Source organism: Neodiprion lecontei, chromosome 3 (genome assembly GCF_021901455.1).
Source record: "Neodiprion lecontei isolate iyNeoLeco1 chromosome 3, iyNeoLeco1.1, whole genome shotgun sequence".
Taxonomy (NCBI): Eukaryota; Metazoa; Arthropoda; class Insecta; order Hymenoptera; family Diprionidae; genus Neodiprion; species Neodiprion lecontei.
In genome coordinates this window covers 31,182,151-31,196,483 of record NC_060262.1, presented here as the reverse complement: position 1 = coordinate 31,196,483, position 14,333 = coordinate 31,182,151, and the positions used below count along the sequence as shown (strand labels likewise).

Genomic DNA, 14,333 nt, shown 5'->3' with positions numbered 1-14,333 from the left:
TGCAATATTTACATAAGTATTCCTTTCATGCAAAATGGCCAAACAATACAAGGTCTTTGTTTGATAACGTCTCAACGCGTAACAAATGAAACACGTTTCGTGAAAAACGTATCTTGGATGACGCTAATGCAAAGCGTCGCTCAGACGACGCGACGTAATCACGAAGAGCGCGCTGGAATCCCGTTGAAAAATGTTTCTTGCTCCATGTACCACCTCACGGTTTCAAAACCCGATTTAAATATCCAGCGTCAACACAACCGAACCGGAGTCCTCGGGATTCGAAGAAAGCCCGATCTTCCTTCTGGCGGAATGCTGTCTGAAACGTCTGCTGGTCCCTTGATATGGTCACGTGCTCAAGATACGATGTGTAAGCTCAATGGATCCTTACATTTGAGGGAGGTAAAAAGGCGGATGGCGAGTCGCTTGATAAACCCGTTCTTGCTCAACGCGGAGAACGGGCAATCGAAAAATTCCGCGTCTAGCATAACGAATCTCACATGATTCGCCGAGACGCGTCTGAAATTTAAAATAGCCTGGATAACCTGAAAGAGCACCCTTGTTCAGCGTACCCCACATCCTCTGACCCAGCATATTCTGCTTTTGAATCCCTGGTGGCAAATATCCTTCTTGTCATCGCGATCATCTATACCTATGCCCGCAGACATCGTCTTCGTGATAAATTTGAAGGATATTTCTCTCGAGGTGCGTTTTTCTCGAGCTGTCGACGTCGATGTCGAAGCGACGGACGTCAATGGCCCCTTTGAAAAAAGTGAGGGTGATACTCAACTGACTGATCGACCCCACAAGTCTTGTCGTTCACCTCATATTACCCCCCTTACATAATTTACTCTGGGTTTTGTTATTGGAGCAATTCCCCAGAGCGCTCGAACAAAAAAGTATCCCTTTTCAAGGTGTCGTATAAACTTTGTTAACGGACTACTTAGCCATGCGCGGAGCAGTTCATACGAGGATTTAGACAACGAATGCGAGTGTGTAGCTGGGATCGGCTAAACTGCCGGATGTGGTCCCAGTTTTCGTTTCAATTAGGCATACGAGTCGTGCATACGTGTGAGTCCAGGCTTGAAATGCTAGGAGTTGGTTGTTAATTAAAAAGAAAAAACTTTAATGGGATTCTCCGGCGTCAACCGCAATTAGCCTCTCGGGTGAAAGATGAAAAGGGGTGCAGGCCAGGCTAACGCCCACGAGTGACAGTAACACGCCTCTACCTGCACGCGTATATAATATTACCTTTCACGTTCCGTTTCGCGAGCCACTGGAACAGCGTGTGCTGAAGTTGAAATCTTTGCTTTTGACGGCACGACGACACCGATGCAGGCAGAGAGACGATGGCACCAATTCAACTGCATGGTTTTTTCAGCCTTTTTTTTTCTCTTTCTCGACATCAAGAAGATACCTAACAGACCGTGCGGGACAGGATTAGGTCCAGGTTGCCGGGTGGCTGGACACGTGACTAATCGGGTGTCTAACGCTCTCGCTACGTCACCCGTGCAGCTTCGAGTGGGGTACGTAAAGCTCTTATCGCGGGTGGCTACAGCTTTTATGGAAATATGGTAAAAAGTATAATTTTCTTAGCGAAATGCACTTTTTTCAGAATAATTCAAGCTCGCACTTGCGCGAAATTCATATTTCCCTCGACTCGTGAGTTATTTAAAAACTCGGTGAATTCAATTGATCGATGAATATATTTGAATACATTACAGCTGCATGAGGCTTTACGCGCTCGATCGAGAAACTTTCATAAAATTCACATATTTTGCCACGGTAATTTAATCTTCGACGAATTTATGAAAAGTCCAGAGGACGATCGATTTGTTGAAAACATCATCTATCGATTACCCCATAATATGAATATTAAGAAAGACATACAGGCTCGGTTCTTAATACCGCAGGAATATTTGAATACAACATTTTTTAATAATATTTGCGGACGGAATTTTTTTTCTGATTATAAAGAAAAAAAAAGAAAAGATATCTGTCCAATTACAAACTTGACTCAGAAGCATGTAATCACCGACTGTTTAATCGCGCATGGTTTACTGTGGATTAAGAAATTCGACTCAGTTCAGGGCTTTTCAATTATAACTCCGTTTTACTGGGTATACGAATAAAACAGGGAGATGGATACTGGAGAACGTTTGTTATATAATAGTTCACTGAAGCGTCACGTAATCTCATTAATTTCGTATAACCGTCTCTTTTTTCCAATATATAACGATTGAAAAAGGGTATCGCAGATGGCTGTATAGGTAGCGTATTAAAATCATTTTGAAGCGGCAAATCGTAGAGTCAACGTTGTTATTAGAAGATTTACGATTTAGTAAAGGGTGGCATACGCATTCGCATGTCCTCAGCGGTCGAGTAATGACGCACGTTGCGATTAGTCCACACGAAAATTGCTGGACGATCGTTATAAGCTACTTCGGCCTCGGTCACCCGAGCATGGACAAGTCCTGTGAACGCAATTTTCACTGTAGGAAAAAGTCCTCTTCGTCCTGCTGCCCAATTGCGTTTCTCTACGAGCCGACGATCCGATTAAGCAACGCCAAACGCCGCGGGCTCGATACGTTCGAGTTGCGTGATAGCGAATGGGAATTCGGCGAAACTTCTCGTCGAGTGAAGCTCACGCAATAATTAGCGCAAGCTTGAGGTCTTGGCGTCTGGGGACCAGGTCTGGGATCGTGCGCTGTGGCCCTCAAAGGCATCTGCCCGAACTTGTCAAGGATTAAGGCTAACGGAATTTCCTACAGGTATTAAAACTTTGGCGTTCTGAAACCCCGCTACCTCCTCATCCCAGCCATGCAGAAACACGCGAGATGAGAGTGAGAGCAAGAATGTGAATATTTATCAGTAATATGTGGGTCAAAAGTTCTAGGACTCCGTGACGCCAACCGTGGCCGTGAGGCGAGATGGTGCTGTGCTTGGTTCGTTTCTTTACCGAAATAAACCACAGGTACGAATGTATACGATACACATTTCGGACTGTGTTTTTGCTTTCTGCAATACCAGCAACGATAATGCTCGGCGAGGAAAGTTTTTGCGGCTGAACATCTGATTTATTCGTTTTCAAAATTCATGCGTGTACACGGCTGGTTATAAAAGTGTATAACGTAATCTGGCGACTACAGCTGTGCAAATTATTATTGTTATTGTTGTTATTATTGTTATTATTTCTAAGCTACTGAATTATTAACTTTGTTAGATTATTCTTTTGCCTGAGTCTGTTTCGACTACAAACATATTCGACATTTATTTACCGTCACGAATGTGTGTTGAACGGATTATGAGAGCAAGGCCTGCTCATTAAAATAACATTTCTTTTTCTCTTTACTTCTTGCTTTTTGTTCGGTGTTTTCGGTCGTTGTTGACTCGACCGAGAATATCAAGTACAGCCTCGTATTTAGTGATGATTGATGATCGTACAAAGCGACTTATGTATACATATATTTAACGCCATTACAACTTCGTTTAAATAATCTGTATGACCGGTGTTGTTTGAAGAGCTTACGGAAAGGCGTTCGCCGAGCTTACACCGTCTTGAATTCAATTTGTATTGCAATATCCTTGCCGCACGCCAGTTTGCTCACAGCTGCGGTCTATGTTCTACACAGAAAGCTCTCTCGCTTTGGTCGGAAACTGTTTGAAGGACATTATAAAGCTGAGCTGAGCAGAACTTCACCCCAATCTCTCTCTCCCTCTCTCTCTCGCTGAAGTTTCCTGTAACTGTAATATAGTGTTGACACTTCACCCTTTGGGGTGGACAGCTACTTGGAAAACTATGACCGAATATGTCCCAAGTTTTGGTTCTGCGGTCACAGCAGCCTTCGTAACTTGACCACTAGCACCTTAATTTAACCGCCCCGATCTGGCCCGCGGCGGATAAGCTCAATTTAATGCGCTGACAATATGGCTTAAGTGCATCGATTTCGAAGTGTGGGCAAAGGGTAATGGCATATGGGGGATTGTGCTGTATCATCTGTTTCGAATGCTCGGAACGTGCCGAGAATATGAACACTTCCAAACGCGATTGAACTAGCAAGAGGGTAAAAAGCCGCGAAACTGGGAGTCCGATATTCCCTTCGGGCCAGGTCACGGGTATTTATTTCTCTGGATCGAAGCCACTATCGGATAGTGATATTAAAGGCCCTCCGAGGATAGAGCAGACCAGGCCAGACCACGTATCTCGCTAAATGTGGAATACCCGCGCTTGTATGAGTGCTCGCACATCCTTGACCGAAGACACGTCGAGTGAATGGAGAGACGAATGTGGAGGAAGGTATAGATCAGCCAACAACGAGTTTCGCTGGAGATTAAAACTCACCCGGATGGAACTGACTAGCCTGCTATAACTCTACGTTTAACCTATCTATACGTAGGCATATACGTATATGGAAGCTCATAGCCCAGATGAACCGCGAAGCGTCCAACATCCGAACAAAGGTACGTCTTGCATCGAGAGCTGCGGGACCGTCGTTTAACGATTTTATTTCAACTTTTTTTTATCCGATCGGATTTCAGAGCACTGAACTGTGGCGGCCAATAGATCATCGAGTTGTTGTACTGTTTCCTACATTTAACCTAGCCGCGGCGCGGCGAGATAAACCGATTGGTTTAACTGCCCCCATTCATCCTCCGTTAATCACATTTTCTGGACTTTTTTTTAATTCTGATGAATAGATGTACAAAAACATAATATTTCTTCTATAAAAACGTATTGCAGGCGTATTTCCTTGAGAGTGAACTAAGTTCCAAGCTCCGAATCCCGCTGGTGCTTTATCGCAAGGACTCAGGGAGTTGTACAGACGGAGATATGATAATGAGAGGACTGCCTCATTTCGGTAGGTATAATGGAAGTGCGCTCCTGGCGAAATAATGGATTTCCTTGGCCGCTAGTAGATGTGGCTGTGGCTATGGCATAAGCGCTGCTGCTTCGTTTTCACTTTGTGCAGAAAGCAAGCTGAAGTTGATATGGATGACACGGCAGTAGGTCATTGTTCAACGGGAATGAAAGTCGTCTACCACCGAGAAATTTTAGACATGAGAGAGGCTCGGACAAGTGTTTTTCTTTTTCATCTATTATTTCTGTGACATGAACAGTTGCCGTTTTTACGCATATTGAAAGACCGTGGAAAAGTAATCGCACATTCGTATCCTCCGAGAAATTTACTTTCAAATTCAATCTGGCGTGTAATCGGTTACCGAAGAGCTTGAGAATTCGAGCAATTGAAACCCCTACACGGTTCCTTGAACCTCCGCTTTCTGGTGGAGCGTGGTCAATGTATCCGACTGTGTCCATCCACTCCCTCCAGTAATTCAAAGGTTTTTGGGATTCAGTCGTTTAGTCATGAAAATGTACAAGCTTTGGTTATAAATTTTCGGGGTTATCAGATCCTCCGAGCGATTCTCTACCAAATGCCCGAGGTATATTTAAGCAATCAATTTTTCGTCTGATGCCCACAGCCCTAGTTTTTAAGCCCCGATACGTATCCACGATTCGCTCGATTCAAAATGAATTCGTTTTACGCCCCTTCCCACTTCTCTCGCTCTTTTTCTCGAAGATGAGGTCTTGGGACAATTCGGATAGAAGCCAACCGGGATGAAGTGAATAATCAACGTTTTTAAACTGCTTGCGGCAGTCTCTTGGGCCTAATGGAACGGTATCCTCTTTTATATACAGGGTGTTCAGTCCATGCACGATGTATATACAGATTTAAATGTTGAATGAAATGAAAGAAGATTAGGTTTAGAATTTCTCAGCTCTAAGTCTACCCGCGAATATACTTTTCATGACCTGAACATGGGCTTTAAGGTGCAAACGTAGAAAAGTTTAGTAGCACCTAGTTTCGCAAAAACCTTGTATTTGCGATCAATCTTACAAATGAAGCACATGAATGTATATGTTCTTCGTGAATTCAATTGAACAACGTCTATCTACCGCTCTGATAACAAATCGCAATCACCGTGCACACCCTGTGTGTTATACTTTATACACGTCGCGAGCATGTTATATTGTTATATGTATCCCAGTAGAGTTCTACGACGTCGGACGACTTTGATTCCGAATTCAGGATACTCGCGTCACCCTCCCGTTCTTTGCGTATATTCCCCAAAGCCACCTGCCAGAGAGAAATTGTAAATCAGTTTCCAAAGAGGCAAGAGAAGAGAAGTTCTCTCAAAATACAGGTACCTCTTTTTTCGTGGATTTCGACAATTATGAAATGAAGAGTGGCATGGTAATTTTCCGACTTATAAACTACCACTGCTCGACGAATCGGAGTGAGAAACTGAGTAAAGAGAAAACAGAAAATGAATAATATCGAAGGAAACTTCAAATAAGAAATTGCACTGGAAGTATAACAAAACATAGTGATATTCCATGAGAAAGATAACACCTTAACAAATATTTTATACATTACAAGGGTTCAACGTTTAAATCAATACACGGTCACCTAGGCGAGCATTAAATCACGGCCACGGCAGTTTATAAGCACATTTGGAAAGATATAATATAAGACATAGAGTGTTGGCATATTTGCGTTCAGACTACAAATACGGCAGCAAAGTTTACCCGAGCAAAGAACGTAGCGGAACTAAGATCCGTTTTTGCTTCCCCCAAAGTTTGCTACCACAGTGATATGTCGGGTTGGTAGTGGTGACGAGATTTGGATCTGCAAAGGATCCGTTTGCAAAGGAGTCCTACCTAAGTAGTTAGTTTAAAGATCGGATCTGTATTGTGTGTAATTGTGATGTTCGTTGTCGGTCAGAGCGGGAGTGGGTGCGTTAATTAAAAACCACTGTCAACTTTTCCAAAGCCTTGCCAAAGAACCCCGGGACCATACTCTTGCTAATTCTATTCCAAGAATTGAATGGAATTACAGGGCTGAACATTTTCCCATCGCTTTCTCGCACCTGTAGCGGGTTTCGATTAATCGAGGAAAACAACCCTCAGCTGGGACCGTGCCAGGTGGGCGATGATATGTAGCCTAAACAACACAGAACTGGCACGATGGCTCGGTGGGAGCCCCCTAGTAACCGTGTTCCCGGTTCGCGCCATACACCCACTTCCTCTTCATCAGGGACTGACTTAATCTCCACCCGTTTCGACTAGCAGCAGTTCCATAAGCCAGACTTACAACCAGAAACCTCAACGGCAGATATATATATATATCAACGTGTAACATTTAACACTCCGAAGTAAAAAGAGCATGATTGAAGACCGTGCTCAAACCAATCAGAAGTGTTGAAAACTTACCAGGCCAAGGTCAGTCGTAGCTTGGTCAGTACCTTATATCAGGACTCGTCATTGGCGCCCCTCTATTGCCAACTTTCGTATAGCTTCTATTGACTGTGATCCGACAAAGTACCTCGGGCTACAAATCACTGCCACCTGACCGTATCCCTAATTCACGACCTCTGAAAGGGCACTAGGAATGAAACGGCAGCAATGAGAAACTTGGTGATATTTTTACTTTTTTTTGTACAATTTTATTTATTTCTTTTATCCGTTTTTCTGTAATTCAACTTCGCTTCGCTTTCGGCACCATACACAGAGTATTAACCAACCAGTCTGGGGCTCGAATCATACGTCAACAGCAAAGATCGATCGAGATATATAACTTACGAGGCAGAGGAAAAAAAAAGAAATATACACGAGGTCATGCCACAATGGCACCATAACTATAAGAAAATATTTTATATGTCATTTGCGACTGGGGTTGTTAGGTACTAACCTTTTGCGGAACCTTTGAAATCACCTCACGTACACATGCATACGTTTTTAATACGGTAAAAACGTGCCTCTTTTAAGTAATCGCTTTCGGCGTCATGAGCGACTAATGATCGCTGCAAATCGCTTGCGGAAAGAAATTACGTACACCATTGTGAGTATCCACGGCGATAATAATGAACACTGCACTCACAAAGTAATGGACTCATTTTTCACCGTTCAATCACTACTCTTAATTACAATTTTAAACAATTTATTGGAAATTATGTCTTTGCTTATTATATTGTGATGCAGAGACTAAAAACTACAATGAATTCATAGATTTCTTGTACTGATGTGTATATTGATCACTGAAGTTCTACCAATAAAGAATCACCTGTATACGTATTAACGTCTGTATATTTATGTTTTTCCTTACTTCTTGATAAGTCATTGAATCATTGATAAAACAAGAATCATTGATGTTTCAACATATATGGTTTACAAGAATGGTGATATTGGTGACATAACGTTGTTTGGTTACATAATCTCAAATGTTTTTGGAAATGACAACGCTTGGGCTAATTGTAAGCCCTAAAAAGTATTTGGAACATTAAATTTCAGTTTTTGATGACTTCTCGCAAATTGGTAAAAAGAATTTTCAGTCGATAAAATATCTACTCGTGTAGCTGCTAAAGGGACTGAACCTTTTAGTATTGAAGGTTTCTATGATGAAAGGTGCACACGTGTGCTGGTATTCAGTTCGATGCATACGCATGCACAGTTGCGCAGATTTGAACCATTCGGCCAGCCTGACAGAGGCATTTCCGGATTTAGGTTTCAATGCACGTTGATGAAAATTTAATATCGCGGAGCATCCTTGAGGATGCCTTATTCACGATTGAAGGCTCACCTTTGAGAGTAGAACCTACTATAACTTAGCAAGCAGAGCTAGTTCACGGTTCATTGTTGCCGAGGGTTCTAGGAAAAAAAAGTTTGAAAAAGCTGGACGCAATTTCGGTTGGACTCGCGTCTTGCGCCGAAAAGTTTCCTTAATCATTTACCCGAACTCCGACAATGTGGAAGATTTGCAGAAAGTTTAAGAGCAGTGAGCGAACAACAAGAGAAGAGGAATTAAATGAACAACTGTGTAAGTGCTAAAAAATTACTCTGCTCATAAAGAAACGTGCTAAGTATAACGTATATCTCTCCCAGAGAAGTTACAAAGGAGTACGTCCCCCGAAGCTTCTTGCTATAGCTCATATTTTAAGCGAAATTTCCCGAGAGTTTCGAGGGAGATGAAAAGCTCGACGATGCGGCTGTAAGTGACGGGTACACTGGCATTTAAAGGGCCGAAGACGAAGGATTAACCGCGGTGCTCATCCGGTCAAATATGCGGTGGTAGTTCCGTAGACTGCTTCGTCGTCAAAATGACCTTAACTGACCCACTAACCACGGTAAGGGAATAAGTTCACTGACATCTGTTACCATGCTCCATTCGTCATGAACATCGTACACTTATCGTACACCTTTCTCATGCGAAGGAGACATTCCACATTAATATATCCAATAAAAGCTCACCGCGTTGTCCATGGCAGCACCCTACTGGATCCCTCAAAGCTGACACTTCTCAATTCATACTTGGACCTGGAGTGGAGAGGGGAACCGGTATTGCTGTCTCGTCCGATGTTTCCTGGTGACAGATTCCTCACACTTGGGGACGAGCCGATTAGCACGTGGCCCATGCGACGTGCAGTGCCGCCTTTGGCGGTCGCTGTTCTTCTCACGGAGCTCATCGTGCAAACTTTAATTTTATCGCCTCGAGTTAAATATTAATCACGGCACGTCAAGTTTGCGTTATAATACAAATTCACAAGAGTTGCATCACGTACTAGTTGGGTCCTCGAACGGCACATTTTATGGTTGACCGTTCTGGATAAGAGCATCGTAAATTCTTATCTTCTGGTGAAATCACATTCCGATTTTTAGATGTCTGAATTCAAGGGTTTGGTTGGCTCTCCGTCTGCCCTAAGCCAAGTAAGTGCTCAAGATGCGAGGGGAAGACTGCTGAGCACTCAACATAGATATTCCATGTTGTGTTTATGTTGGTTGTTTCATCTTTGGAGATTGACAGAGATGGATGTCGGGTTTGCGTAGGCTGACCTCACTCTCGCACATAAAGTGGTTTTTCTTTGAGCGAGCGACACTGCCGAATGAGCTGATTAGTCATGTGTCACCTTGACGATGTTGCCCCGGCAGAAAAGAAAAATTGTTGAGTTTGTAGTCAAGCAGTCTGCAGTTCACTTGTGTGATCAATTTTCGGTAGGGATTATAATAATTTTAATTAAATATCTGTGGCCTTGTCAACTGCCGGGGGATTTCTTGGCTTAATGCGTTTTTAATGATCCAAAGGAAACCCTACTGTTTCCCAGCATGTCCTTAAAGCGGCAATTTCGGCTTGATGAAAACAGATGATTGATTGACCTGCCACCTCTGCCAAAATGTTCACGTGATAATTAGCACTGCTATACCAGTGGTATGGAGAATTTCTCGCAGCTGGTAACTGCTGAAAATCTATACCGAGCCAACCAATGATACAATTTCCAGTCTGTGGACTGTAAATCTGTACGGAAAAGCACACATGGCAGAAATGGTGTTAAATAAATGACTCTCACAAGGCGGATAACCTGTTGATGTAGATTTAAATTGATCACCGCGCTGCAGTCTATGCAGTTCCTCATATAAGCTCTGCCCCAAACGACGTTACCCCACCGCCCGGTCAGACCAGATGTAAGTCAGCTGTTTCCGAAGCACTAAATAGTCTGCTCTCTAAAAATGGTCTAATAACTTTTTATCCATTTGAAAAAATATCATCGAGTTCATTATCAATATTATTCGAGTAATCGCGTAACTGATTTATTGTTATCACAACCTCAACCCGTACGACTTATCTCGTGAAATATGAACGCCGAGTTTGTTTTTAAAACGTAAAACAATGAAATTTGGCCAATTTTCCTGAAAAATTAGTTAATCTTTCTATTATTATTATTATTATTATTATTATTATTATTATTATTATTATTATTATTATTATTGTTGTTGTTGTTGTTATTATTGTTATTATTGTTGTTGTTGTTGTTGTTGTTGTTGTTGTTGTTGTTGTTGTTGTTATTACTATTATCATCACGTGTATCAGTGTTGATCACTCTGTTTTGGCCCGATATATTTTAATCGCCGAGTCACCGTCCGCGGATCGTTGTCCGTGTCGGAAAGAGTAGGCAAATGGATCACGCGAGCACATACTTCCGTTCGTTGTCACAGTTGAAATTGGTGTTTAGTTTTTCGTTCGATATTGAGTAGAGTCGGGCGGTCGGACGATGATTAAATGGTAACAGGCGAAGATGGTAGTAGCACACTTGTTGAAGGTAGCTAGTATCACGCTGCGACTGAGCATGGATACCTACAAGGCTATAAACTCGGCTGAAGCTCCGCTCTCCCACCCCCTTCACCTCGAGCAGCCCGCACGTACAAAGTTCGAACCACCCGATCCTGCCCATTACGGTGAGCCCACGCATGCGTCGCACCGCGAACGAACCGCAGCTATAAGGTTCTCTATAAACGAAGTAAAGAAAAAACTGAGCTCACGCTACCGAACACTAATGAATCACTCGTGATCCAAAGTACCAATTTTTCAACTTGAAATGTAGCGATCAATTCGAGGAATGTTTGCAAATGATCCTTGCTTGGAGTAATTTCGACCAATTGGAAAATTAACGTTGAAACATTTTTTCTTTTCGAAATATTTGTAATTTACTTGACACGTCTTTCTTTTTCGCCAAATGGACGTGGCACGTGTTTCTTGTGCTTAGCGTTCTTAAAATTGGTGTTTAAAAAAAATCTGATTACGTGATCACCTCAATTGGATCTCGAGTAAATATACTCGAGATTGATAAATCACCGATATCAAATGATGAATTTTGAGCACCCCTGTTAAACATCTAGCTGCTTCGATAGCCAAAACAAGCTTCGACCTCTCTACTTTGAAGTGCCATATGACAGGAATTCGCAAACGCGTGTAGATCGCTTTATACTGCAAAGAATGTCTAGCGGGGTGCGCCGAGAAGTTAGGGTTTCCTCGGTACGCGATTGTTTGACGGCATAGTTGTGCGTGGCAAATTGCGGTGTTGAGAATTGTTGACTTCCGACGACTAAGGATGTATCGTAGATTAACCGCCCTTTCCTAAACATTGTTACCAGTCAACCCTGGCAATGTACCACCAAACGCTATCTGTGACAAATGAGAAATTACAATTACTGGCGAATCCTTATTCGTCGGCTTGGTTGTCAATTCACCCATTCATGCAAAGTATGCTGATTGAATATCTCATTTTGTAGAACAGCCTGAACAGATATACATGTTTTGAATTAGATACAGATTGATCCTTGCGATTTAGCGCGAAGGTGAAATTTATAAATCAGGAATTCCGTTAATGCATTTTACTGTACAAAGCAAGTAAACGGGTGAATTTAATTTTTTGCTTCAGAATATTAATGCAGGCGCATGTGTATAAAAGGCATCCAACTGCGACGTGTTTGTAATGGCGCTTGCCACTTCGAGCCTTATCATACTCTTGATGGAATAAGGGTGGATGACTTCCGGCGTTTAATGTTCACGACGCTCTTTGAGGGGCCGGCTCCTCATCGAGCGGCACTTGTCACGAACATGCCCTTGGGCCGAATGTTCGTCGCGAATTATTTTGACGACTCGAAACAGGGATAAGCGGTTTTTGGGGTTTGAGCCTAATTTTAGAAGACATTTATTTTCAAACAATGCATCAACCCACTAGACTGCGAAACCATGTATTGAAAGTCAAACACATCCCGATTAGTTGTATTAGACAAAGTCGGTAAGTATAAACCGATCGTGGTTATAATTTTAAAAAAATCGCCGATGACGTTGCATCGCATTATCAAATAGAAAGGTAAAAATAAAAAAAAATAAAAAACAGATGTGATAGCGGCTTCACTTAAAGAGGCTCATCTACCTGGGGAGGTTTGAATACTCGATTTTTAGCTACTCCGTCTGAAAGTTTCATGTCTTGAAAATGTTTCCTGCAAATTTCATATTGATATCTATAAAATTGACATAGTTACGACATTTTGTATGAAACGTGCTCGAGCGCTGGAAATTGCAAAAAGAATTACTCGCAGGCAACGGAAATCGACCTCTCATGAAATTGCCATTGTTACAGAGAGCCATGGAATTTAGGACCAAAGGTGAAGTTGAAAATTTTCGCTCTTTACCCTCGCAACAATAGCAGAACCACACTCAAAACTTCAAACGCGTTTTTTTCGACACGATATTTCGAGAAGCGCTTTATAGATCTTTTTAAAATTTACACAAAATACGCGGAGACATACTAAAAAGTCGTTAACGATCTTACTTTTGTAAAATCAACTTTTATTTTTCCAAAAATTCCACAAAACCGCGAAATCCTTCAGGAACTTTTCGTATTTAAATTTTAATTGGTCACCAGTTCGTGAAAATAATAATAAAAAAAACTTGGCGATCGTCAACGACTCGTGAAATCTATTGATTTAAATAACTCGTTTCTGTTTCTTTCTTTCAGATAGATCGTTGAGACCGGAGAGTGTCCAACGCTACACGGGATAAAAGAAAAACGTTTTTCCAGCGGTTCCTTTGTTTTTGTTTTCATAAATTTCACGCTCAAAATATTCATACGTATAGGCAAGAAAAAAAAAATAAAAAATCAGTTCATTTTCATCCATAGGTTATGAGGACAAATAATCCAAAGTTTGACTCGTTTTTGGATTCGCCGGATAAATGTGCGCCCTTGGCAAAACTCGAAATGTCAGAATCCTGCCAGTGCCCCGGCATTATAGATTTTTGCTATATTTCGAGATGTTTGTCAGATATGATTCTTTGTAAAGAGATTCATCAGAGAATTACTCACACACACGAGTCCAGGTCAACGACAAACGTCTTCAGGCTGATTCTGATGAGTTCTTCCCATCCAGCTGACCGTCTCGTGGAACTCGGTTCTTTGACTGAACCCGATGATTCTCTGGCACATGGTAAATTGGAAGAAGCATCGTCGCCAAGAGTGCGTTGTGCTCGTAGACGTCTTCGTCGTAATCGAGCGCCGTCCATCTTCTTTCAGATCCGTAAAAAACGCGGCGATGCAGCTTTCACTTCGCCACAAAAATACTCAAATTGTTTGTAAAGTTTCTCTGGGAGATGTAAAGCTCAAAAACGATGAATCGCATTATCACCGTTCTCGCGAATAGCACGTGGGCATGATGATCCCGCATTTCGTCGTTGCGGGGACCAACGATGATGTACTGTTCGAACTTCGATCTCAACCCGGAGCGCGAGCGCGTTGATCGAATGAGTAATCACACGTCTGGTTCGACAGTTGCGACTGCACAATAACGATAAAGAGTCGAAAACACAGGGAGACGCAAATCTTCTCGACCAGTTAGCCCGGAAATTTTCGCACGAGTGCTTCCCGCACAGTGAAGCTTCGGCGCACAAATGCGAGGGGAACTGGTGTTCTGGTCGCGACGACGTTCGCCACACTTCCTCGAC

General features: G+C 42.3%; 1 protein-coding gene across 5 annotated transcripts in view; it reads right to left on the bottom strand.

The window, feature by feature from the left end:
* The window catches only part of LOC107223742 (GTPase-activating Rap/Ran-GAP domain-like protein 3), a 63,141-nt gene extending 48,849 nt beyond the window's left edge, over positions 1–14,292 (bottom strand). Inside the window, exon 1 of one of the 5 annotated variants that reach the window (XM_046735912.1) lies at positions 13,699–14,292. In XM_046735912.1, the coding sequence (XP_046591868.1) occupies positions 13,699–13,895 (197 nt within the window). In that variant the 5' untranslated portion in view covers positions 13,896–14,292. Of the gene's footprint in view, positions 1–9,304; positions 10,748–13,698 lie in introns of those variants that run through there. The other 4 variants (XM_046735922.1, XM_046735911.1, XM_046735910.1 and 1 more) reach the window with 4 other exon arrangements.
* Between the last annotated feature and the right edge of the window lie 41 nt (positions 14,293–14,333).